At 44.3% G+C, this 27,667-nt stretch overlaps 1 gene segment (V, D, J or C); it reads right to left on the bottom strand.

Annotated features, from left to right (window-relative positions):
• LOC143960253 (immunoglobulin heavy constant mu-like) overlaps window positions 1-25,402 on the bottom strand; it is a 140,827-nt gene extending 115,425 nt beyond the window's left edge. Inside the window, 1 exon segment of the C gene segment in view lies at window positions 25,328-25,402. Coding sequence covers window positions 25,328-25,363 — 36 coding nt within the window.
• Between the last annotated feature and the right edge of the window lie 2,265 nt (window positions 25,403-27,667).

The following is a 27,667-nucleotide window of genomic DNA, read 5'->3' as shown; positions in this document are numbered from 1 at the left end:
GTGCTAGACTATGTATTAACAACAATCTTTCCCCATCTTTGTATCTGCACAAAGGGACTTGCCAGGGATTCCCATTATCCCCATTGCAGTTCGCTATGGCAGTGGAACCCTTGCCCATTTTGATCTGCAACGCACCGGAGGTTGTGAGCTTCTGTAGAGGCCCACTTGAAGATAAGATATCCCTTTATGCAGATGATGCACTTATTTACCTGGGAGACACAGCGGCCTCCTTGCGAACAGTAATGGGGATTATCACAGATTTTGGCAGGTTCTCAGGCTTTACTATAAACAGATCTAAGTCAATATTAATGCCCATTGATCCTCTGACGGCACCTCTACCCCCGGGAGCAAACCAAATAACCATAGCAAGCAGCTTTAAATACCTGGGGGTGAAAGTGACACAGGATCCAGCCGACTACTTGTGGCTGAACCTGGGCTCAGTCTTAGAAAGACAAATGCACTAGCTGGTGTAAGCTTCCTCTGTCAGTGGTAGGTAGAGTGAACCTATATAAAATGGTATGGTCAACTTCTGTATATTTTTCACAACTCCCCTATGTGGATCTCAAATAAATAGTTCAAATGCATTGCTTCTTTAATGCGAAACTTAATATGGAAAAAAGAAAGCTAGAATTAGTCTAACCACATTACAATACGGGAAAGACACTGTAGGTTAGCAATATAATTATGTAAAACCTACCTGCCTTGATGTATATAACTGTAGCCATTTATATTTGCTATGTGTATCATACAGTTATATGTGTACACAATTCAAGAAAAATGCCTGCATACTTTTTTCAATATGATTTCAAATAAATGCTTTTATGTTATATACTTTTTATCAAACCTATGGATGTGTTCAGGATTATGCAACAAGGAAAAACCCATAGCACAGTGATCACAACTGAATGTGCTTTATATTCTCCAGATCATTCTGTTCTTCATTGCTTATACTCTAATCATAGCTATACAGATAACTGGTTTGTCCAGTGTGGCAGCAACCAGTAGATGGCATAAGCATTCATTTGTTTAACTGCTTTTGAGCTTTAAAAGTAACCAATATTCCTAAATGATGTTTTAAATACATGACATCTGCAACAAATAAGAATAGAAAGAAATAGATAAATATACATAAACAAATATAAAATAACATACAATTAGAGGATACATCCTGTGAAAGTGACATTATAGGTCCAATGAATGGCACCAAATTAGGGCAGGATAAAATAGGAGCTGCCTGCTTGTGGTACTCTTCTTTTAGTCATCTTCATCGGGATTTCTTAAAGAGGAACTACAGTCTGCTCACATAGTTTGTAATAAAAACATCTTTATTATTCTGAAGCTTCCCTCCAAACACCTACAAAATCGACAAAAACCTCTATTTGGTGGGATTTTGGAGGCAACAATTAGAAAAAAATAAAATTTATAAAAAATGTTTCATTTATTTTACAAAATCTTGACATCAATTCACAGAAAATGCATAACAAGGAAAAACAATATACAATCTAAATCTAATCTAAAAACAATGAGTTGTGAAAGAATGATACTATCCGCTTGATGATCCCTAGACCCCCAGAAGGCTAGTGGTAGCGGAAGTGGGTCATCCAACGTGTTTCAATATTTTAGAAAATATAATCTTCCTTAGGGATGAAATATTGTAACATTCTCTATAATAGATTAAACAAAATCCATTACATATATATCGAAAAAGGTTATTTGTCAAATACACAGTATATTTTCAAACTACAGTGACTTACTAATCAGACTTGGTTCACAAAAGTACACACATTTCCCCAATAGCCGAAGGAGGGTGAAGGCCTTCACCTCATTCAGATAGGTACAATCAAGCCTCTCTAACATCCCATACAGGGAAACTGGATAAATTAATCCACAAATGGCGATTGAAAGAATGCGTATATAGATTCACCAAGAGCACTACAAGGGAAAGACCAAAATAGTAAACATCTGAAATTGCCCTTTATCCTTAAAGGTCCAAGAGAGTCCCCCCAGGAAAAGGCAAGGATGTGATATTATAGGAGAGAAAAAGCTCTGTAATTGGACTCCAGTTTTTGCTGTCCTGCTCTGTAGTGCTCTCCTGCAGCATCTCCATTGGATAAAAGGGACTGGCGCCATCTGTCTCCCTTGGCGTCCTTTATATAGTGGTGTGGACGTGTAAGGCGTGTGCGACAACGCGGCGCATATTGATTCGCCACCCCCACAAGGCGCACATCGATGCGCACATCAATGCGCCGCACCCTTACCCACATTGGTGCGCCATGTTCGGATGTTTTCTATGTGAATCAGTGACATGTCTGCCCACAATACCTGCGATCCGGATGCGAGCGCGTAGGGACCTCATGCGCACACCTGGACGCAATGCTTGCATTCCAGACGTGAGCACACAGGGCCCCCGTGCACACACTCGGGCGCAACGCGCCATCACAAACGATGACACGCGGCGTCCCGTATCACATGACCCCTATAGACTGTGCACGCCTGGCCGCAAGCCTTGCGTTTCAGGCGCACCAATCTACGCGCCAAATGTGGCGCCTATGACTCAGTACATAAATGAATGCCATTGAGTATAGAAACCTGCCCTCTTGTCTTGAGTAAGACCACCCTATGGAAACAAGGAAAAAACACATTATAGTGAAAAACAAAACCCCAACATGGCATTGTAACTGGAGTGCAGGATACAAACCATGCAGAACCACCCAGTTGGTGATCCTGGAGGTGTTGGCAGTATACCTGAATATCCCAATCAAATTTTTGGACCAAAAATTTGTAAATCCAAGCTATTATGTGGAACGGGGTCCATTGTTTACACCACCCGCATATTGTTTATGCAATATGCTAACAGAAACAGACAAAGCTGTGCAGTATTGGGTCTGTATAGGACTAAAAAACCACCGGCAAAGTTCCTGGTATAACCCCCTGAATGGGGGGAAATGAACCCACCACCCAAAGGGGGTCACCAGGATAAAGGGCGGCCCCAAATGTAATACATGGTCACATGGGGGCCCCCCTTTTGCCGGGTAGGGATGTAATGAGCATGAAGAATACTCCTGTCTGACCTCTCACCTATCAAGCGGGGGGACGAAAAGTAGGGGAAGAGGCACGTATCCCTCCCCCCAACAGACTTTACACAGGGGAAATGCATGTGCTAAAGCCAAGAGTACATAAAAAGGTGCCACTGCACCAAACATATCAAAAAGAAAACAATAAACAATAGACAAAAAATAATGAATAATACAAAAATACCCCTAAACTGACTAGCCCTTGAGCCCCCAAAACTACACCCTTCATCTGGGCATGCAAATGGGGAAAACCACAGTGGTGAGGGCAGAACAGAAAACCCAAAGCATGCTTCTACAAAAGTCTTACCCAAAGGAAAAAAATCTAGCAAAACTATTTAGAACAAGAAATTGAAATAACAATTCCCATATTTCTCAGAAAAGTCCACCAACTTAATCTGTTTTACTCAAGCTTAAGCCATCCAGAAACAGTCTTAAACTTTCCACTTGATTCAGGCCAGGAGGGGTTGTGGCCTTCAAAAATCTAATCCAACGCATTTTGCGCTGGAGCAGATTTTTGTTCCAATCTCCCCCTCTAATAGGTATATGTAACCTGTCAAGTACTGTAAAATTAACCTGTGGAAGTCTGTAATTGTGTTGTCTGTCAACATGTCTGCCTAATGGTACTGTAGCACTAACCCCCGAAGGAGCTGCTGGTTATTTTTGGGCTTACCGTTACTATCCGTTCTCCTTGTTGCACATCTAGGGGAAGTCCCGTGGTGGATGGCCCAGTAACTTGAGACTGACAATAGATCCACTTGAATAGATTTTATTTGCAAAAACTCAGACAATTGAACAGTCTTTCAATTTGAGATCAGAGGGTTGGAAAAGGAAGTTCAGGTACTATTAATGTCAAAGTCCAAAAATGTTAAAGAACTTGATTACTTTGACTGCATCCAGAGAATAGCCATTCACAGCTAGATGATCACTCGAGTTGGACAGTCCCTCACTCACAAGGCCTAGCAGCCAACAAGGTGCCTAATCAGGAACAAAGTCTTTGTCACTGACGTTGTTGCAGAATGTGTAGGAAAACTAAGCTTTAGAACACTTGTAGGATACCTGGATCTTTCAGCCTGCTTGGCGATATCCACAAAACTGGATTCTCTCGGTTACTTCAGCCCTTCCAGGCTCTTGTTAAGAAAACCAAACCGTACATTTGAGAATCTCATAATGATTCTAGTAATAATGTCTTTCTTTTTAGTTTTGGGTTTAAAGATTAGATCTTTTCTATTTAAGCCTTTTACCTGATTTAAGGTCTTTCTGAGTGTAGATTTAGTATAGCCTTTACTTAGTAGTCCCCTTGTAAGTTCATCCGATTCCATTTGGAAGTCGTCATCAGAAGTACAGTTTCTTTTAATTCTTAGAAATTGACTGAATGGAATGGATTTTTTGAGACGTTCTGGGTGGAAGCTATCTGCATGAAGCAGAGTGTTACCTGCAGTTTCTTTCCTATACAATTTACTTTTTAGTCTCCCATTGGATTCTTTTTGGATATTAATGTCCAAAAAGTTGTCTTGATCAAAATTGTATGTCATGGTGAAGAAAAGGTTGAAGCTGTTTTTATTCATCAGCTGCAAATATTCCTTCAACATGATTTCAGGGTCGTCTCCAATGATCAGCATGTCATCTATGTACCGCTGCCACATCAATATGTGGTGCGTGTACACAGATGACTGTTCTCCTGACAAAAAGTCCTTCTCCCACTCCCTCCAAACACTTTGCATATTATTGTATATATACTGTAATTCTGTACTTACCAAATATGCTGCAGACATCTCCCTCCACTGAGTCTGGCTGCAGCCATTTTAACGGTGGGCAGCTGAAGCTGCTGCCTGTTCACTTCCTGGATTTACACAGACACACAGAGGCACACCTCAAGCCAGTGGCGGCTGGTGCAGTTTAAGGATGGGCGGGTGCCAGACCCGTCCTTCCTTTTTGACCCCTCCCACTTGGGGAATATGGGTGTGGTTTCAGTGAGATAGTGGGTGTGGCTCTAAGGTAGTGTGGTTAGCGTCTGAGATGAATGAGGAATGGAGGGAGAGGGAGGGAAAGAGGGAGGAAAAGCAAGCCCACATCTTACACAACAATAGAAATATGTGTATTCTAGAAAATGTAACAATCAGCAGATAAAAATACTCCAAACACCTGGTGTTAGCACTTCAATCTTCCCGGCACCATGGTTGTTATGGTGTCAGGAGGATTGAAGCACATTATTTCTATTATTACACTGTAATATACAATGAAATCATGGGGGCGTGGCTTGGCGCGCGGCACGGATGGCAGCACACTAGGTGAGCTCCGACAGACACACGACCCAACGGCCTGAAAACCCACCGCACAGCCGTCAATGCCGGGCAAAAAACACTGCAGCGCAGCACCCTCTCGCCCCTGACGTGGCCAGACCCCCGCGGCAGCGAGAAACATCTCAGAGCTAAACACAGCTCGGCCATCAGGAGCAATGCGGCCAAATCCAAGATGGTGCCGACACCCCGCCATGAGGTGGAACAGAGCGGAGACTCGGACTCAGCCACGGAGGCCCCAGGTAGGGGGAAAACTAAGTCAAACCAGTCCCTGACATATGCCGATATGTCCTGCTTTACAGCGGACATCAAATCTACCTTCTCAGCCGCAATCACTGACCTGAAAACGAACCTGGTGGTTCTTACTGAAAAGCTGGCAGCCACAGAGCATGCAGGCAAGTAGAGGGACAAAGCCCTTCATAGACTGGATGAAGTGGCAGCGGCACATGCACAGCATTTTATTGAAATGAACAGACACTTGGAAGATCTCGATAACAGATGCAGAAGGAACAACATAAGGGTAAGGGGTATACCCGAATCTGTGGACACTGACAAAATAGCCCCCACACTACAAAGAGTGTTCAATAGTCTCCTGGATTGACAAGAGGACACAGTGATATAATTTGTCCGGGCGCACAGGTCCCTCAGACCAAGGGGTTTGGACAATGCACCACCCAGGGATGTGATTTGTTGTCTTCAAAATTTCCAGTTAAAGGAGACCATAATGCACAGGGCACGAAGAAATGACAGGATTGTCTTTAATGGTGAGACCATCATGTTATTCCAGGACTTATCACATATCACTCTCAGGAATCGCAGAGCCTTACACCCACTGCTTGAGCAGTTGAGAGAAAAGAACTTAAAATACACGTGGCGCTTTCCCTTTGCACTTATTGTGTCAGCTAGTGGCCTCCAACATGTACTGCGATCTCCACTGGATCTGCCGGACTTTTGCGCAAATTTTGGCTTAGAGCCTGTGGAGTTGCCGGACTGGTATGCAGAGTTTGCCCTTCCCCCAAAAGCAAAAGCCAAGCTCGCTCACCGTTCTCTACCCCGGAGAAGCCCAGCAACAAGAAACTGAAATATGGCAAAGCTGGAGGCTCGAAAGTTTGCACACCAAACCTGAGAGGTACTCTAGAGAGGGATAGGTCAGTTGACTAAAGCTCGCCGAGCACCCAGCAACACCGCCTCCAGCATTTGAAACTTTTACCAAGCATGGAAACATTGACGGGTCACTGCTATCTGGTATTGTTCGGGCCCCTCTCTTCATTGAACTGACTGCCCCACAGCGGTGACCAGCGGACTTTACACCCCTCCTTCCAGAGGTTACCCAGCCTATCACTGCTTTCCCGCGGACGGCTCCAGTGGACCTCACCTTCACACGAAGAGGAAACCTGCATCTACCCATCTGCACATGGAGTATTTACTCTGCACCCTGATCCGGCAAGCTGGAAGGTTCTCGACGGGACTGAGATGGGTCGCCATGTAGGGGGTTACCGCATACACTTCAGTATAAACAACATAAGTACACTATATTGATGCAGTCTATTGCTTAGCCTTTCAACACTAAGTAGTCTAATTGGGATGTGGTTGGGCAGGCATCTACAGGTGCCAGGGTTGTTGGAAGGGAGGGAGCGCCGCCACGAAGCTTGGAAGGCGGTGGTTGCTGCAGGGTTTAACATGTTTAAGATGTTCATTAAGTTTACTATGTTTGCAGTGTTACATATGCTCTACAAATCAGGTGGAGGCCGGGATCAGGTGCCTCACTGTGGTGGGGCGTAGGATCTCGCTCTCTTAGGGTTTATTAATAAGTATTCTGTATTTGGGCCGTGTGTCGAGTGGAGATGTCTTTCAATAGCAACAGATTTATTCACAGTACTTAGGACTTTGTATTGGTCTCAATACACATACCGAGTTGCCGTCTCCCTCTATCCCCCACAAGGTTCTCTGGTCCTTCCAGGGTCACCACATTTCTGCTAGATAGGGAACTATCTAGTGATAATACTCTTTTTCTCTTTATCCTAGCCTTAGATCTCTAATCCCTTAGGGGCTTTGGGTCAACCTCTTGGTTAGATTGCTTCATATTGTCTTCTACTTTGTTCGCACTCTAACACTACCCTCTGGTACTTCCACTTCTCTTTCTTTACACAGAGTCCTCGGAAACCTCAAGCCTCCTGAGCGTGCACCATGGCCTATGCTTCCCTGGGCAACGAATCCACTGTGATCTCACACAACGTAAGGGGACTGAATATCCCTGAAAAACGTACCACGCTATTACGAGAAATCAAGAAGGGTAAGCCACATTTTGTGTTACTGCAAGAGACACACTTTAAAACCCATAGTGTGCCTAGACTCACCGACTCGACCTACACTCGGGCTTTCCACTCCACGAACAACCTAGCTAAGTCCAAAGGGGTCTCAATTCTAATCCATAAAAACGCACCTTTCGAACTGGTGGAACAATTGGTTGACACGGAAGGACGATACATATTCCTTAAAGGGAAGTATGGCGGAGTACCTATTACTATAGCGAACGCATACTTTCCCAATAAGGCTCATTTAACATTTAGCAAGCACTTAGTCCACCAATTATTGGGCTTTTCAACAGGCTGCCTGGTTCTGGGTGGAGATTTCAACATACCTTTGAGTCCCCTATTGGACACTTCCACGGGCAAAACCGGTGTAAGATATAAAACTCTCCAACATATCAAAAAACTCCTACAATCCCTGCAACTGGTAGACACATGGAGATTTCGTAATCCGAACGGTCGTGATTATACATTCTATTCCACCCCACACAAAAAACACATTAGATTAGACTATCTTTTTGTATCTCGGAATGACCTAGCCAAACTGACAGATGCCCGCATTGGCCTGCAAACGATCTCAGACCATGCACCCATCGCTCTTACCCTGAACATGACCAGTTCTCCCCCAAAGGCTCAATTCCGGAGACTGAAATCCTCCTTACTTACTGATCAGACGTTACTGCCTAAATTAAAAGAATGTATCGCGGATTTCTTTGCGCACAACAACACCCCAGATGTAGACCCCCTGACTATCTGGGAAGCTCATAAGTGTACGCTGAGAAGAGAGTTGATGAAAATGGGGGCCCAACGTAAAAGGCAGGAGAAACAAGAAATACTAGCACTGACAGACCGCATTGACAAACTAGAGACACTCCACAAACAGTCTCTTTCAATAGACTCAGCCAAGGAATTGCTGGACTTGTGGAAAGCACTCCAGCAGATTTTTGAAACTAAGTCTAAACGCTTTTTGTTCTTTAAGAAAATAATTTTTTATGAGTCAGGGAACAAGACAGGTAGGACGTTAGCCAGAGCTCTCAAAGAGCAGAACTATAGCAACACCATACTAGGTATCAAACAGTGAAATGGCTCTTTAAACATTACCACAGAAGCCATAGCAGGCCATTTTCATACCTACTACTCCAACCTTTATAACCTTCCACAACAACATAGACAACCTGATATGGTAGGTGACAGAGCCCAGATCATTAAAGACTTTCTTACTAAGAGTGGTCTCCCCTCCCTTGATAACTTAGAAACCAATTCCTTAGAACAACCGATAGGAGTGCAGGAGGTTAGACAGGCCATCAACTCACTGAAACTGGGCAAAAGCCTGGGACTGGACGGTTACACTGCGATCTATTACAAGTCTTTTCTTGACCTTTTAGAAGGTCCCCTGGGGAGGGCCTTGAACTCCTTGCCCCAGTCCAAAGAAATGTCGCCAGCCTGGCTTTCGGCCTTTATAACGGTCTTGCCGAAACAAGGGAAGGACCCCTCGGATTGTGCGAGCTACCGGCCAATTTCGCTTTTAAACCTAGATTTGAACATTTTCGCTAAAATACTGGCGGACAGACTAAAACCATTTATGGCTAAATTGATAGGCCCGGAACAGGTGGGCTTCATGCCGGGGCGGGAAGCCAAGGATAATGTTATCAAGTCCTTGCTGCTGATTCACGCGGCAGAACAGGGCGCTGTCGAGGGCCTTCTGTCCACGGATGCGGAGAAGGCCTTTGACAGGGTGGCGTGGGATTACATGCTGGCCGCGTGCAGGCATGTGGGCCTGGGCACAAACATGCTGGCCTGGATCTCGGCTCTTTACCGGAATCCCACAGCACAACTGAAAATAAATGGCACACTTTCCGAGAGGGTAGGCATTACTAATGGCACGAGGCAGGGGTGTCCTTTGTCTCCACTATTATTCATCTTAACCTTGGAACCGTTTATCAGGCTGATCAATTTGGATCCCTCCATAGGTGGTTTCAGGGTGGTGGGCAGGGAGTTCAAGGTTGCAGCCTATGCAGAGGACTTGCTTTTTTTCCTGACCTCCCCACACACTTCTCTCCCCAACCTGATGAAAGCCTTTAAACAATACGGATACATATCCAACCTAAAAATAAATTATACGAAATCCGAGGCCATGAATGTGACATTACCGACCCAAGCTTTTAACCTGACGAAAGCCAACTCCCCCTTCAGATGGGAACCCCATTCCCTGAATTACTTGGGAGTTAGATTGACTCCACGGGTCTCTCAGGTCTACGAGCAAAACTTTGCACCCATACTCAAGTCCATCGAACAAGACCTTACAAGATGGCATATGGGAAACTTCTCGTGGTTCGGTCTTGCAGCATTCGTTAAAATTACCATTCTCCCCAGGCTTCTTTGCTTAATCTGCACACTCCCCATTAAGATTCCGAGACGAATGTTTCATGCCCTCCGCTCAATGATCATGAAGTTCATTTGGGCACATAAAAAACCAAGACTTAAGTACAAATCTTTAATTAGGTCAAAGGAGCATGGGGGAATGGGAATACCAGACATTCGCAATTATTACGTGGCCTCACACGTGGCGAGGATCATAGATTGGCACTGCCATGGCGACACTAAAGATTGGGTTGCTTTGGAAATGTCAATCAACTCAATCCCACTGACTTTTGCCCCCTGGATACCCTGGGCGGTATATCCGGATGACCTGAAGCGTCACTCACTAACCGGGACGACGCTTAAACTGATACAAGGCCTTCCCAAAAAGACCGAAATTACATCAGACCCCTGACCCCACTTCAGGACAACCCAGACTTTATACCGGGGCTCGGAAACTCACAGCTTAGGATTACCAACGGGGACAGACCCTTATTAGCCAGGGACTGTTATACACACACCAAGTTGAAAGATCTTCCCAAGATGAAAAGGGAAATCGGGCTGCCCGAGCTGACATTCTGGACATACCTCCAATTGCGGAGCTATCTCCAAAAACACGGGAAGCTGGGTGAATTTTCTAGGCGCCTGACAGGCTTCGAACCGGTGTGTCTCTCTGGTACACAAATAAACAAGGCTACCTCAATAGCTTATGAGTGGTTACAGGAAGCTAAACAACCAACAGGTGACAGACTCAAGAGGCGGTGGTCAGAGGATTTACAGGTAACAATCAGTGTAAAACAATGGAAGAATGCTTGTGCTTTAGCTCATAAGTGCTCAATTAGCACTAAGATTCAAGAATCGGCTTTCAAACTGCTGACACAATGGTATCTGAAGCCCCAAAAGCTACATAAATGGAATCCACAGGTCCCTGAGCTGTGTTGGAGGTGTCAGGGAGATGTTGGTTCTTTGCTGCACATCTGGTGGCATTGTCCGCTGATCATTCCCTTTTGGGATGCAGTAAAGAGGCTCATCAAAGCCATAACAGAAACCACGTTGACCCTGGATGCCGCTGGCTGCTTGCTGCACATATCCAACTGGTCCTTGAAGAAATACAAGCACTCTCTTACCATACACTTATTAAATGCAGCCAAGTCATTAATCCCAGTACACTGGAAGTCTTCACTGGCTCCATCCATAAGGGACTGGCTCCATAGAGTTGTTGACATTTATGAAATGGAAAACACAAGGGCACAAGCTAATGAAAAAGTGTAGAGTTTCTTGGGAACCTGGCAACCATGGATTATTTTCAAACACTCTGTGGCCTTCACAGATGCTGTTACAGGTTGAGTCGGGGCAGTACGCCGTCCCAACGGCTCTACCCACATTTCTGGAATTTACATGGTAGTGAAGCCTTTGGTTCTACGGGTTGACCCTTAACCTCTCTTTTCCCCTTCTACTCTTCCCCCCCCCATTACCTATCCGCTATGTCCAATCTCTCTTACCCTCCCCATGGTCCCGACCCCCCCCCCTTCAAGCTGCATTTCTACTACTCTCTACTACTTATTCTCTCTATAATTCTCTTCTGAGGCTCTCTTACTCCCCTAATCTTTATCCAACACAATGAAACATGTAATCCGGTAATTTTACCTGAGGTATTCAAATTCTGTTCTCTAACCCTATTCAGTTGTATTGTCATAGAATTTTGGATTCACAATTTGAGAGGAAATTATTTTGCTAAGTGGACAACCAACCGTATTTTGTTAATCTTTGCTTTAGTTCATGGTACTATGTATTATGGTTACGTGGATAACTTGTATTTGAATATGACTGTACAAACATGGATCATGGTGTGTTTCTTGCTCCTATTGTATTGTCTTTTGCCTCAATAAACTCTTTAATGATAAAATGAAATCATTCAACTCACCATAATGCAGAATCAGTAAGAGCCCTGAGTGTGTCACCTGCCATGTTGCCTGCCACCAGATGCCATCAGGTGTCCGTCCTTATATCAGGTGCCCACAGCAGAGTCCCTCCTTAAATCAGGTGCTCCCAGCGGAGTCCCTCCTTACATCAGGTGCCCCAGCAGAGTCCCTCCTTACATCAGGTGCCCCCAGCAGAGTCCCTCCTAACGTCAGGTGCCCCCAGCAGAGTCCCTCCTTACGTCAGGTGTCCCCAGCAGAGTCCCTCCTTACTTCAGGTGCCCCCAGCGGAGTCCCTCTTTACATCTGTATACCCATCATCGGAGTCCCTCCTTACATCTGTGTCCCCATCAGCGGAGTCCCTCCTTACATCTGTGTCCCCGTCAGCAGAGTCCCTCCTTACATTTGTGTCCCCGTCAGTGGAGCCCCTCCTTACATCTGTATCCCCATCAGTGGAGCCCCTCCATTCATCTGTGTCCCCAGCAGAGCCCCTCCTTACATCTGTGTCCAGTACAGAGCCCCTCCTTACATTTGTGTCCCCAGCGGAGCCACTCCTTACATCTGTGTCCCCAGCGGAGTCCCTTCTTAGATTTGTGTTCCCAGCAGGGCCCCTTCTTATATCTGTGTCCCCAGTGGAGTCCCTCCTTACATCTGTGTCCACAGCGAGCCCCTCCCTACATCTCTGTCCCCAGCGGAGCCGCTCCTTACATCTGTGTCCCCAGCGGAGTCCCTCCTTATATCTGTGTCCCCAGCGGGGCCCCTCCTTACATCTATGTCCCCAGCAGAGCCCCCTCTTACATCTTTGTCCCCAGCGGAGTCCCTCCTTACATCTGTGTCCCCAGCGGAGTCCCTCCTTACATCTGTGTCCCCAGCAGAGTCCCTCCTCACATCTGTGTTCCCATCAGCAGAGCAGCAGGGTCCTTCTCAAATATGTGTCCCCAGGAGCACAGCCCTCCTTCAAGCTGCATCTGGCTCTACCCAGCTAGTTCCTGGCTTTCTACGTGTGTTCAGTGGAGGATGGCCTCCCCGCTCCACTGAACATAAGGGGATTAGTCCTCACAGCGGCCATCTTTTTGTAGCCCATCGGAAATGACTTTTTTCTCACACTGAGAACAAAGCACCCCGCCAGGCCCCAGGTGGATGCTGCTCGGCGTGATGGATTGCGCCACAAAGCAGCTCCAAACCCCACCAATGAATCGCCATGTCTGCAATCTCATGATTGCATTAATGTGGCACTTCCCATAGTGCACCGTGTCCGGTGTCCAAACACAGTGCACTTAAGGACCTTTTTTTTAACCAGTTCCCGACCGGCGCACGGCGATGTACGTCGGCAGAATAGCACGGGCAGGCAAACTGGCGTACAGGTACGTCCAGTTGAATTTGCTGCCCTGCCATTGTGTGCGCACCACTGGTGGCACACGCCCGTGCCGGTCGGAACCCCTGTGAGTCCGGTCGCGGGTCCCACATGGACTCAATAGCTGCGGGGATACCCACAATCGTCTCACGGGGAGATGTTGTTGTAAACAGCATCTCCCCATTCTGCCTAGCAACAAGTGACACTGATCTCTGCTTCCTGTGATTGGAGCAGAGATCAGTGTTCACTAACACACAGCCCAGCCCCCCACAGTTAGTAACAAGCCCCTAGGAACACGTAACTCCTACACTGCCACCCCCCGATTAACCCCTTCACTGCCAGTGTAATTTACACTGATTGCTGTATAAATGATAATGGTCCCAAAAATGTGTCAAAAATGTCCGATGTGTCCGCCATAATGTCGCAGTCACAATAAAAATCGTTGATTGCTGCCATTGCTAGTAAAAAAAAATATTAATAAAAATGGCATAGAACTATCCCCTATTTTGTAAACGCTATAAATTTTGCGCAAACCAATCAATAAACGCTTATTGCGATTTTTTTAAACAAAAATATATAGAAGAATACGTATCAGCCTAAACTGAGAAAAAAATAAATTTTTTATATATTTTTGGGGGGTATTTATTATAGCAAAAAGTTAAAAATAATGCGTTTTTATCAAAATTGTCGCTCTTTTTTTGTTAATGGAGCAAAAAATAAAAACCACGAGGGTGATCAAATACCAATAAAAAAGAAAGCTCTACTTGTGGGAAAAAAAGGACATCAATTTTGTTTGGGAGCCACGTCGCATGAACTCGCAATTGTCAGTTAAAGCGACGCAGTGCCGAATCGCAAAACGTTGTCTGGTCATTGGCCTGCAAAATGGTCCGGTCTGAAAGTGGTTAAAGGGCCAGGTTTAAAAAATGTTGTTTTTGTTTATGTGACTGCCTGGGCGGGGCGGGGGGCTATGGACAGCTTGCCATTGCCTCCAGCTCTGCAGACCTGCAGCTCTCATTTGCCCTTTTATGTCTCATCCCCTTCCCATCCTGGCAAATTCTCAAAAAAGGGAGAGAACTGTGCATGATATCATAAGCCTAGGCTTTTTACCAGACAAGAAACAGGAAGTGGGCAGTATAAGTTATTTACTGGCAGAAAAAGGCCTAGTCAGACTTACCAGTGACGGTATTTCTAAGACCCTTTCAGGACAACCTTGGAGAGAGCACAGCTCTGCCCATTTTTCTGGAAACACATGCAGCCTTTAAATCCCTCCTCTTCTACCATGGCCTCAGTTATTGTGGTCTTCGACATACTGGAAAACAAAGCACAGAAAACCACAAAAAAAAACGATAGATACTTAAACCCCTTCTAAGACACAAAGGGAGGGAAATAGCGGTTGTCCTGAAAGGCTCTTAGAAATACAGTCACCGGTAAGTCTAACTAGGCCTTTCTCCAATTGCCTTTCAGAACAACCTTGGAGAGGATAACCGAGAAACTTACCCTAGGGTGGGACTGCTGCCTACAGTACCTTCCTGCTGAAGGCTTGATCTGCGGCAGACAGTGAGTCCAACCTATAATGTCAGAGAAATGTTGAGTAGTTGGACCAAGTAGCAGTCTTGCAGATTTGATCAGGTGTAGTACTGGCCCTCTCGGCCCAGGAAACTGCCGTTGATCTTGTGGAACGAGCAGCAATATCTGAGGGGGGTATTTATCCTTTAGCTTTATAAGCCTCAGCAATTGCCCATCTAAGCCATCTGCCTAGTGTGCTCTTAGAAGCTTTCTCCCCTTTACGTGAGCCTGAGAAAATCACAAAGAGGGCGTTTGATTTTCCAAATTCCTTAGTGATTGATAAAAAGTGAAGCAGGCATCTCCTTACATCCAAAGTGTGGAAAGCTTCTTATTGGCAGAAGCTGAGGAGAAAGTGGGAAAAACTATTTCCTGTGAGCGATGAAAATTTGAAGAAACTTTTGACAGGAAAGCTGGGTCTGTCTGAAGAACCACTCGGTCTGGAAAAACTTTAAGAAAAGGTTCTGTGACTGCTAGAGCCTGGAGCTCCCTTCTTGCTGAGGTAATGGCCACTAAGAAGATTGTTTTCAAAACTACGATTTTTAAGGATGCTTCTTGTAAGGGTTCAAACAGAGCCCCCGTGAGACCCTGTAAAACAATAGATAAGTCCCAGCTGGGAAAAATTTTGAGTGCCACCGGCCTATTTCGAGCTAGAGCCCTGAAGAATCTTGGAATTAAAACTTCTCTGGACAGTGTATTTTCAAAATAAACTGAAAAAGCCACCACCTGGGTTTTTAGGGTGCTGGCTGCCAGTCCTTTTTCCATTAGATCATGGAGAAATTCAAGGACTGATACGACGCTTTTTACCTGAAAACGTTTAGAGGTACAATAGCAATTATCTATTAGCAAATAGCAATTTCTTCCAGACCTTCAGGTATATGGCCTGAGTTACCTCCTTTCTACTTGAAAGCAGGGTTTTAACTAGTTTATTGGATAAACCTTTGGCATTTAGGAGATCTTCCTCAGAAGCCAAGCAGTTAGCTGTAACCAGTCTGCTTCCAGATGAATCATAGAGCCCTGTATTAGAAGGTCCTTCCTTAGCGGCAGTCTCCACGGAGGTTCTGTGGCCAAATTTAGTAGTGCTGCGAACCAAGGTCTTTTTGGCCAAAACGGAGTGACCAGGATTACGATGGTTCTTTCATTTCTGAATTTCCTTAAGACCATTGGTATCAGAGGGAAGGGGGGAAAGGCATAGCACAGTTGGTAATGCCATGGATGTGCGAGGGCATCTATGCCTATGGCCTTGTCTTCTCGGTGAAGAGAAAATAATTCCTGAGCCTTTGAGTTCTGTTGGCTGGCAAACAGGTCTACTTTGGGTTGCCTCCAAGTATTGGAGATCATTAAGAAAACTTCTTGATTCAGGCTCCACTATGCTTCCACCACTCTCCTCCTGATGAGTAGGTCTGCTAGCAGATTTTGAGAACCCTTTAGGCGAACAACTGACAGAGAGGCCACATTTTGTTCTGCCCTGGAAAGCAGATGACTGGCTAGTTCCATAAGTCCCCTGCTCCTGGTTCCTCCCTGCTTAAGCACGTATGCTATATTGTCCGAAAGGACCTGAACATGATGTCCCTTCACTGCCTGTTGGAAAGCCAGAAGACCTAGAAATATGGCCTTTAGTTCCTGCCAGTTTGACGACTTTCGGGCTTCTGTCTTGGACCAAACCCCCTGAGAGGTTAGACCATCCAGGTGGGCTCCCCAACCCCAGGAACTCGCGTCTGTTGTTAGATGCTTGTTCAGTGGGAAGAAAAGACCTTTCGTCAGGTTTGCCGAGTCCCTCCGCCACCGGAGTGCTCGTTTTACCTTTGAGGTAAGTCTGATCTGCTTCTCCAGTGGAACCTGATGCGACCATGTTTGTAAGATGTTCAGCTGGAGTGGTCTGGAATGAAATATGGCCTACTGTATGGCTAACATCAATGTTTTACTGCAGAAAAGAGCTTCTCCAACTTCGCCTGTGGTAAGAAAAGTTTCCGGAGCACAGAATTTATTGTATAACCCAGAAACATAATTTCTTGGTTCTAGATTTGACCTCTCCAAGTTGAGGAGCCACCCCAGGTCCCTGAGGGGTGTATATGATACCTGGATATTTATCACCACTTGCTCCCTGGAGTCCGCAAAGAACAACAGGTCGTCCAGATATGGAATGACAGAAAGTCCTCTTAACTTCAGAGGCTCCAGGGCTTCCGCCATTATTTTTGTAAAACCCCTGGGGGAAGATGATAGTCCGAAAGGCAGAGCTTTGAACTGAAGATGCTAAACCGATGACCCTAGATTGATGGCCAATTGGAGAAAATGTTGGGAAGCCTGAGCAATCGGGATGTGTAGGTAAGCATCCCTCAAATCTAGGGATGCCATGAAACAGCCTGGAGTCAATCGTTTTGTTATTGAATGGATTGTGTCCATGCAGAAATTTTTGTAACAAATTGATCTGTTTAGGATATTTAGATTCAAGATCAAACAATACTTCCCCAAAGGTTTTTTCACCAGAAAAATGTGGGAATAGAAGCCTCGGCCCTCCTGATGTTTTGGAACCTGGACGATAACTTCTTGTTGAATCAGATCCTGTAATAGGTTCATCATTGCTGAAGCTTTGTCTCGACCCTTTGGAAGAGCCGTAACATAAAACCTGCTTGGGGTGCTCTGAAAACTCCAGACTGTATGCCTAAGAGATAACATTCCTTATGAATAGGCTTGAAGATTTTGGGGATTTTGGCGATTTTTTGGACACTGGGATTTTGACAGGCACCTGTTCCCATTTCCGGTTGGATCACCACTACAATCTGAGTGGAAGTTCACTCCCTTTCTTCCTCTACAACCTTCTGGGACACATCACAGGACCCAGAAGACTGGGGGACCATTCACAAACGATACCACAGCTTGCACATGCACATTGGTAAACTGGATGTAAAGCTGCAAGGCTTCAATGCTGGTTTCCCTTACCTAAAGTGGTTGTTAAGCCACTCAGGGGTGGACTGACCAGTCGGTCCATTCAGACGTGGTCCGAGGGCCCGGCTGATGACAGGGGCCCGCCGGCTTGGGATCCAGGGACAAAAAACTTGTGGTCACGGGCCCCTGGCGACAATCTTTTTTGTACTGCCTCGGAGGGCAAGGGGTGAGGGCGAGTGTCACTGGATCACATATAGAGCAGGGATTTCCCTTTCACCCAGCGACCGCTGTCATTGGATGTCCCGCCTCCTGCACTGGTTCTTTTGATAGACATCACACTGGAGGCGGGACATCTGACATCGGACACTGGGTAAAAGGGAGAGTCCCAATCTGTGTTACCTGGTGGCTCTCCTCTCTAACCCCCATACACTGATCATGCTGCATGGAAAGGACACTGGTGAGGTTGCATGGAATGGACACTAATCAGGCTGCATGGAGGGGAAACTGATCAGGCTGCATGGAGGGGACACTGGTGAGGCTGCATGGAGGGGACACTGATAGGGCTGCATGGAGGGGACACTGATCAGGCTGCATGGAGGGGACACTGATCGGGCTGCATGGAGGGGACACTGATCAGGCTGCATGGAGGGGACACTGATCAGGCTGCATGGAGGGGACACTGATCAGGCTGCAGGAGGGGAACACTGATCAGGCTGCACAGAGGGAACACTGATCAGGCTGCACAGAGGGGGGACACTGATCAGGCTGCATGGAGGGGACCCTGGTGAGGCTGCACGGAGGGGACACTGATCAGGCTGCACAGAGCTGACACTGGTGAGGCTGCACGGAGGGGACACTGATCAGGTTGCACAGAGGGGACACTGGTGAGGCTGCATGGAAGGGACACTGGTGAGGCTGCATGGAGAGGACATGGATGAGGCTGCCCTGAGCGGACACTGATGAGGCTGTATGGAGGGGACACTGGTGAGGCTGCACGGAGGGGCTGCATGGAGGGGACACTGGCGAGGTTGCATGGAGGGGACACTAGCGAGGCTGCACAGAGGGGCTACATGGAGGGGACACTGGCAAGGCTGCATGGAGGGGCTGCATGGAGGGTACACTAGCAAAGCTGCACGGAGTGGCTACACGAGGGGGGACATTGGTGAGGCTGCATGGAGGGGACACTGGTGAGGCTGCCCTGAGATGACATGTGGAGGCTGCACTGAGGAGACACTGGTGAGGCTGCATGGAGGGGACACTGGCGAAGCTGCACGGAGGGGACACTGGTGAAGCTGCATTGATGGGCACTATTTCTAACATAGACTCTCAAATGGACACAGAAATGACACACAACGTCATTATGTGTTGCACTGCGCTTCTCCACGCACTGGGCCTGTTGCAAACCTCCTAGTTCTACTGTCCCAGATAGGGCAAAGGTGGCTGCCTCCCTTCAAGTCTCTCCATCGCCTCGGCAAACAGAGCCAGGGTACCAGCAAGCCACTCAAGCTAGCCACCCACAGCGACCAACCCACACTAGGGAGCCAGCCAGACACAGCAGAGAGCCAGCCAAAGATGATGTGGGAGCCAGCCACAGAGGATGCAGAAGTCAACCAATCACAGAGGACGCGCGAGCCAGGCAGCCACAGAGGATGCAGGAGCCATCCAGCCACAGAGGACGATTGAGCCAGCCTGCCAGGGCAGGATGCCAGCCACAGAGAAAGCTGGAGCCAGCCAGCCAGCCACAGAAGATGCAGGAACCAGCCACAGCTACAGTACCCATAGTTAAGGTAAGAGGAGTACTACTCTGTGCCAATTGTATTTCTACTTTGTGAGAGGTTGGGGCAGGGGTGAGAGTCATGGCACAAGGAGGGGAGTCCAGTGAGGACCAGAGTAAATTAAGGTGTTCACTGTACACTCTGTTAGAAAGAGGCCCCCCTCCAGGTCCCATTATACTCCTTTGTAGTCTCTAATGGATCCTGGAAGGAAGTCTCTCTCTAACAGAGACTCTCTAATGGACACCGTTAGAGAGAGACCCCCCTCCAGGTCCCATTAGACTCTGTTGTAGACTCTAATGGGGCCTGGAGGGGACGTTTAATGGACACTGTTAGAGAGAGACCTCCCTCCAGGTTCCATTTAAAAAAAGGCAGAGGTTGTACTTTGTGCAAAATGTAGAGGCGGGATCAGGGGTGGGCCATGGGCAGGGGAAGGGGTGGACCATGAGTGGGGCCTGACAGGGGGCCCTTGCTCTATTTGGTCTGGGGGCCCTGAGTGTTGTCAGTCCGCCCCTGAAGCCACTATAATCTATTCATCCCATCCCCTCTGTTAAATAACAATATGTGTCCCAGTGTCTGTGCTCTATTAAAAAGATGCAGATTTGTACCTTATATTAGAGCGACCCGGTGCTCATGTGACTTCTCTGCTCTCTCCTCTCCCAGGCTAACATCTATAGTGGGAGGGGCCGAGAACTCCTGCTGACGTCAGCCAGGGAGGAGGGTAGGAGAGAGAGCTGAGCAGTCACGTGAGTGCCAGGAGAAACTCTAATATAAGGTGCAAATCGGCATAGTTTTTATATAGCTCAGACACTGGAACACATATTGTTACTTAAAGGGAATGAGATGAATAGATCATAGTTTTTATAGCAGCAGGAGGGGAGGGGCAGGCAGTATCTCAAGCTGACAGGCAGGGATGGAGGTGGGAGAGCAGGACAGAGGAGGACAGAGCAGGGCTGTGGATGATGGAGGCACATAAACTGACCACAATATCAGGGCTCAGTAGCCATGATAAACTGTGGTTAGTTTACAGGGGGAGGGCAGAACCAGGCAGGATCAGCCAGTTTTTTTAGGTTATACAGGGGCTCAAATGATATGATTTTTAGGGTAACAAATACTTTAAGATGCAGACGCCTGGATCCAAAGCCGATTGAAGAATTGGCTCAGGTGAGAACAGCGCTGTATTCTGGACAGGTAAGAGTCCTTATAATAAAAGTCAACAGCTACAGTATTTGCAGCTGCTAACTTTTCATTTTTTGGGGGGAGACTGGAGCTCCTCTTTAAGATAATAAATATTTTATGCCAGGCTCAGTTTTACAAAACCTCAGTGTTTGATGGAAATGACAAATTGGACAAGTGCTGCAGCACAAATTTACCATCATCTTGTTGGGTAACAAGGTTTTAGTTATGACATATATTACTGTGGGAGCTCCAGCTACTCACAGTGAAAAACAGCCATACAAAATCATCAGCCAAAACATCTAGGAAATGTTATTGTTCCACTTCAGAGAGAATGATCTAATGTATAATCTTTTCCTTTGAACTGTTCCTTTGTTTGCATTTTTTATTTAATCAACAGTCAATTTATTCACTTAAATCTTACTACAGGGTCTGCCACAACTGACTATTTATTAATTAACAGTCAATTTATTCACTTAAATCGGGCTGTTCAATACATTCTTTTTGGTAAATCTGCTGCCTTCTCAAACAGGAAGCTTAGCATATGATTGATCACCTGGTTAAGTGTAGATTGAATTATATTTAGCCAGATTTAACCAGAGCTTCCTCATAATCTTCTCAACCAAGAGCTACGAAATTTGGCTTTCCTGATAGGAAAGTGCAAAATGCAATAATCCCCAATATTTATAATATTAATCATATTCATATCAACCACTTGAAAACTGGCTAACGTAAAAAATACTTTGACAGTTTGGAAAGTTATACATGGATGGTGCATACAGCTACAGGCATCATCCCAGTATTGTTTTTTTTTTGTTTTTTTTTAGCAGCTGATTCTATTTTATGTAAAAGCAATCCTAGCAGCTAGTTAGCCATTGGATTGGTTTACCAGGCAGTGGAAGGGGGGGGGGGGGGGGGTGGGGGGGGGGGTCCGGAATTGAAGCCAGCTGTTCCATAGAGGCTTTTGGGGACTGGAATGTCCATGATCATCTCTATAGTTAAGGAGGCTAGATGTGATGAGTACATCAGGTTTCACCGGATGTAAACAAAGCTATTTTTGGAATGGGAAAGCATACAATCTTGGTCTTATCAGATGCTTTTAAGGTCTAATAAACTCCAGATGTGTAAGTGAAGAGTACCTGTCACTGCTTATTGTCATCACAAAGGATGTTTACATTCCTTGTGATAACAATAAAAGTAATAAAAAAAATCAAATAAATATGAAAATAAAAAAATGTGATTACTTACCGTAATATATAAATATGCAAACGGTGAGCATGTGAGGTATCTCCGCAAACTTCAGAGCAAGAGCAATAATTCTAGCACCAGACCTCTCGTGTAACTTCAAACTGGTAACCTGTAAAGGCTTTTTAAAGGTCACCTAGGGATATTTTTAAATACCGTAGTTTGGGTCCATTCCACGATTGTGCACAATTTTAAAGCGTGGCATGTTAGGCTTCTTTTTACTTGGCGTAATACTATCTTTTATATTTTACCAAAATTGGTTATTATATTGTGTTTGCGTGCATTAAAATTCATTAAAGTGTATTTTTTTTTCCAAAAAAAGTGTTTGAAAAAACCCCTGCAAAAATACAGTGTGACATAAAAAAATTCAAAAACTGCCTTTTTATTCCCTAGAGCCTCTGCTTAAAAAATACATAAAGTTTGGGGGGTCCTAAGTTATTTTATAGCAACAAATACTGATTTTAAAACGTAAACAAAAAATGTCAGAAAAGGCCTGGTCTAAATACCCCTTGTTTTCCATTCAGTTTTTCGCCCATAATAACCTTAATGACAGGTCAAGGAATGTTTGAATATATATTGCAGCTTAACAAAGTTGTCACATTTTTTCTCTGACCCTAATCCCACAACACCCTTGGCTATATTGTTGTAACTCATCCTAATTACCCCCTCTGTGCATTCTTCCTGAAGAGACTAAACAGAGAGCATAACACATACAGGTGGGAGGAGCTGCGTTTCATTAAATGTTTTCCTTGTATGTCAGCGTAAAGTGCTGACGTGTACATGTTTTACACATATCTATGTGAGTATTTTTAATCTTTGTATGTAGTATTACAATCATTTTTATAGCAGAGGTACTTTGGTTTCCCAATTATTTTTTGGCTGCTCACAACTGATTGAGATCCGAAGAGAAGGTCAGCATTGTCCATGGACGTTCTTTGGAGGAGTACCCCTGTGGCATCCTGAGAGACATACTTACAGGCGATTGGGACTCTATAATGGGGCCATAGTTTAGAGGTGAGCAGACATTCCAGCAAGAGGTGGTGTTCACTGGAGTCACTGGATTACATGAATTATTATTTAGAATTATCACTTTGTGTCATACCATGGTGGAAATTATACAAAAAACTGGGACTTTATTTTTTATAGTTGGAGGAAGAAAAGGCACTGACATACAATAGCCGCCAGCAAAACCAGTCAGAAAAAGCTGTGCAATCAAAATAATAATAATAAATGCAGCGCTAAAAGTAGGAACAAAATCAAAGTAGATGATCCATAATACTAAAGATATATAAACACAGTGTCAAAACAATTAATGGAAAACAAATGTAAGTGAAAAGAATCCAAAAGAAGTGTCCATGAAGATTGTGTAATCCAAAATAATAAGTGATCTGATTTCACCACGTGATCCACCTCTATTATGGAGTCACAAACGCCCAATGTGTATAAGAGCTAGCAGGGTAGCAGATGTCATCCAATCACAGGATCAAAGATGCAGCAAATTCAAATGACAGCTCTGTGGATATGCAAGAACACATGGATATGTAATGAAAAAGAGCATTCACATAGTGTAAATCACTTTAAAACTTTATTTAAAAAAAAAAGGGATTGAGGGTATACACAATGTCATTCAATAAAATAGACATATCAAAATCCAAAGGCATCATGGAAGCAAAATCAGCTTGTGTACACTGCAGAATAGGCATTGGCTTGTCAACGGCACATACGTAAAATTTTATATTTTAGATATTATTGATTGTATTGGTTGCACTACACTGGTTATATTATACTGAATTTTATTTGAGAGTCACATGTGGACACACTCTGATAGGTGTTGGCAATAATCACGATTAGCCTTATATAAGGTGACTGATCTTTTATTCACGCAGAATCTTTTTTTTTGCACTGAGTTTCTTTATTATTGCATTGAATATATATTGCTTTATACATTTAGATTGTATAGCCGTTATATCAATAGATCTATACAAGTATAAATGTATTACTCTTTCAACAATACATTGTGACACATGCAGGGTTACAAAAAAGGGTTTGTTTAAATTGTTACCATAACACAGGATTAAGTTGGATTGACAACGGCCACAGGTTTGCAATTGCTAAAAATGGGAATGGCATGCTGTAATTTATGTCATTTTTGTAAGCATTTGAACACAATTGTCATCCAGATCATACAACATCTTTTTTGATGTTTGGGGGTTCATTTTGGGAGGCCTTTAAAGCTGAACATGTAATAATAACATTTATTTTGACAATTCAATGAGGTTCAAGCTTGTCTTCCTCAGGATAAAATTACTGAAAACCCATATTATTATTACCACCCACATATCATAACATCATCAAATGCAAAGCTTCACCTAAAAAAATAGGCAAATGTTTAAATAGAAGCCTTTCAGGCCCCATGAGTGATGCTTTATCTGCTGGGTTACATCATTTTTAACAATGAATAAATATATTCCCTCTTAAAATGAACCTTCAGATAACAAAAAAGATGTTGGGTGATTTGGATGACATTTGCATTTACTGTACAAGCATTAAATGCTCACATAAATTAATGCAATGCCATTCAAATTTTTAGCAATTGCAAACCTGTGAAAAATTTGCCTTACTGCTTTTTTGACTCTCTTAAACGTGACTTAACCTTTTTAATACTATGTTAACAATTTAAACAAACATTTTTTTTTTTTTACCTTATGGGTGGCAGAATAGCTTTGAAAGGGGAATAAACCTCTTCTAAACTAAAAGGCATACATTCATGTCAAGCTTCATCATACCACTGTTACATAAAACTCAAATTTATGGGATTATTTTAGTCAGGAGTCTTTGTGAATTATATGTTGTGGTAAATATATAGGGGTGCACAAGTGCACATGTAAATGTTGCATTGGAAAAATAAAATTATAGGAATTTTTTTTTTCAAATTTTAAGCTATTTATTCACAATAATATTTATTAACTGATAATAATAATATGTATTCTTGCTGGTTGAACTAGATGGACTAGTGTCTTTTTTCAACCTCACTAATAGGTAACTATATAACTATAAAAACCAAGGAAAAAAAATATATAGTATGCTTCAATATTTGCTACCAAATCGAATCCCTATCTGTCCAGAAAATAAAAATATGTAAAATACAACAAACACTGAAAAGTATTATCAGTGCCACTGAGACATTGCCAAATTGAACAAAACACTGTGGGACTCTGTGGGGACTTAAGTAATTAAGATATAACATTTTTAGACCAGGCTCAGTTTGACAAAGCTCTGCATTTGATAGAATCTCTACACGTGACACATGCCAGTATAAATTTACCATGGTCTTGTTGGGTAACAAGGTTTTAGTTATAGCATATATCACTGTGGTAGCCCCCGCTATAGTCACAGTGAAATGCAGTCATACAAAATCCTCAGTCGAAACTTCTAGGAAATGTGCTTGTTCCACTTCACAGAGAATGATGTAATTTGTAGTGTTTTCTTCTTGAACTGTTAATTTGTTTGTTTTTCATTTAAACAACAGTTAAATCAACTACAGTTATTCACTTTTTTCAGGGTCTGCCACAACTGACATTTATTTATAAAATGTGAGATCGTTCTAACACATATATCAACAAATCTAAAAGGGTTATATATATCATCATTGAATAAAAAAACAAAACAAAAAAAAAATAGCCAAAAAGACTGTAACATATTCTTTTTATATGTGGGGTGTACCTCTAGACATCTTCAAACCCAAATTGTTACAATAATGGCAAAACATTAATGTATCTAGACACTTCAAATATGTACATGCTGGTAATATGAATGTGTTTACTTTCAGTGGTCTAGAGAGGGTTAACCACCTGCAGACCGCCTAACTGGGAATGTGCGTCATGATTTTGATGTTAACTACCAGGGCTATGGCAGCAGCTAGCTGCCATGATCCCGGTATAATTTTTTAGAAAGAGAACCTAACCTGCAAACTGAATTAGTACTAGTTGTTTGACAAATTTTTATAGTTAGGTTTAATAAAATGTATGTAGTTTAACCACTTCCCGCCCGCGATATAGCCGAAAGATGGCTACAGCGTGGATGTTACCTGCCGGGAGGGCCTCCCTGGACGTCCTCCTATTTACTTCCGCAATGCACGCTCCTGAGAGCGCCTATCAGGGAAGTTCTGTGCTGGCCGTGTCCCTTGGACACAGCCAGTCACAGATCGCTGTAAATGGCCAATCACAGTGGCTGTTTACAGCGCGATCGGCGTGTCCAATGAGAGATGATCTCATATGTAAACATATGAGATCATCTCTCAACGCCGCTCTCCCTCCTCACACAGACAGCGTGTGAGGAGGGAGAGAGGGAGAGATGAACGGCTGCAGCGGCCGCAAGTTACAAATAAAAGTAAAATAAACGGTCATCTGCCCCCAGTGCCATCTGCCTCCACTGCCATCTGCCCCCAGTGCCATCTGCCCCAGTGCCACCTGTTCCCAGTGCCACCTGTCAGCGCCATCTGTCCCCAGTGCCACCTGTTGTCAGTGCCATTTGTCCCCAGTGCCATCTGTCATCAGTGCCACGTATAAGTGCCATCTGTCATCAGTGCCACATCAGTGCCACATGTCATCAGTGCCACATAGTGCCATTTGTCATCAGTGCCATATCAGTGTCACATGTCATCAGTGCCACATATTAGTGCCATCTGTCATCAGTGCCACGTATCAGTGCCATTTGTCATCAGTGCCCCCTGTCAGTGTCACGTGCAATCTGTTATCAATGTCACGTGTCATCAATGCCACGTATCAGTGGCATCTGTCATCAGTGTCACGTGTCATCGGTGCCACGTATTAGTGCCATCTGTCATCAGTGCCACATATTAGTGCCACGTGTCATCAGTGCCATGTATAAGTGCCATCTGTCATCAGTGCCACATATTAGTGCCATCTGTCATCAGTGTCACATGTCATCAGTGCCCCGTATTAGTGGCATCTGTCATCAGTGCCACATCAGTGTCATGTGTCATCAGTGCCACGTTTCAGTGCCCTCTGTCATCAGTGCCACATCAGTGCCACGTGTCATTGTCCTGGTGCTCCAGGGCCTTCAAAAGTGTAATAGGTAGTCAACAATTTAGATGTGTAATTTATGCTCCCAGAACACATGATGGCACTCCCTGCATGTTGGGCCTCCCTAAGTGGCCAGGCTGTGAAAAAGTCCCACACATGTGGAATCGCAATACTCAGGAGGAGTAGCAGAATTTATTTTGGGGTGTCATTTGTGGTATACACATGCCATGTGAGAGAAATAACCTATTACAATGACAATTTTGTGGGAAAAAACAATAAAAAATAACAAAATCTTCATTTTGCAAAGAATTGTGGGAAAAAATGACAACATCAAAAACCGCACCATGCCTCTTACTAAATACCTTGGAATATCTACTTTCAAAAAGGGGTCATTTGGGGGGTATTTGTACTTTCCTGGCTTGTTCGGGTCACAAGAAATGAGATAGGCCACCAGTACATCAGAGTGATCAATTTTGTATTATTCACACCACAGCTTGTAGACTCTCTAACTTTCACAAAGACCAAATAATATCCACTAATGTGGGTTATTTTTACCAAAGATATGTAGCAGTATAAATTGTGGCCAAAATTTATGAAGAAAAAATTTATACTTTGCATAATTGTATCACAAAAACAAAGGAAAATGCGTTTTTTTTTCAAAATTTTCTG

The sequence above is a fragment of the Lithobates pipiens genome, unplaced genomic scaffold, assembly GCF_037356315.1.
Source record: "Lithobates pipiens isolate NorthernLeopardFrog02 unplaced genomic scaffold, aLitPip1_a1.2 Scaffold_11, whole genome shotgun sequence".
Lineage (NCBI taxonomy): Eukaryota > Metazoa > Chordata > Amphibia > Anura > Ranidae > Lithobates > Lithobates pipiens.
This window is presented reverse-complemented; position numbering and strand designations above follow the sequence as displayed.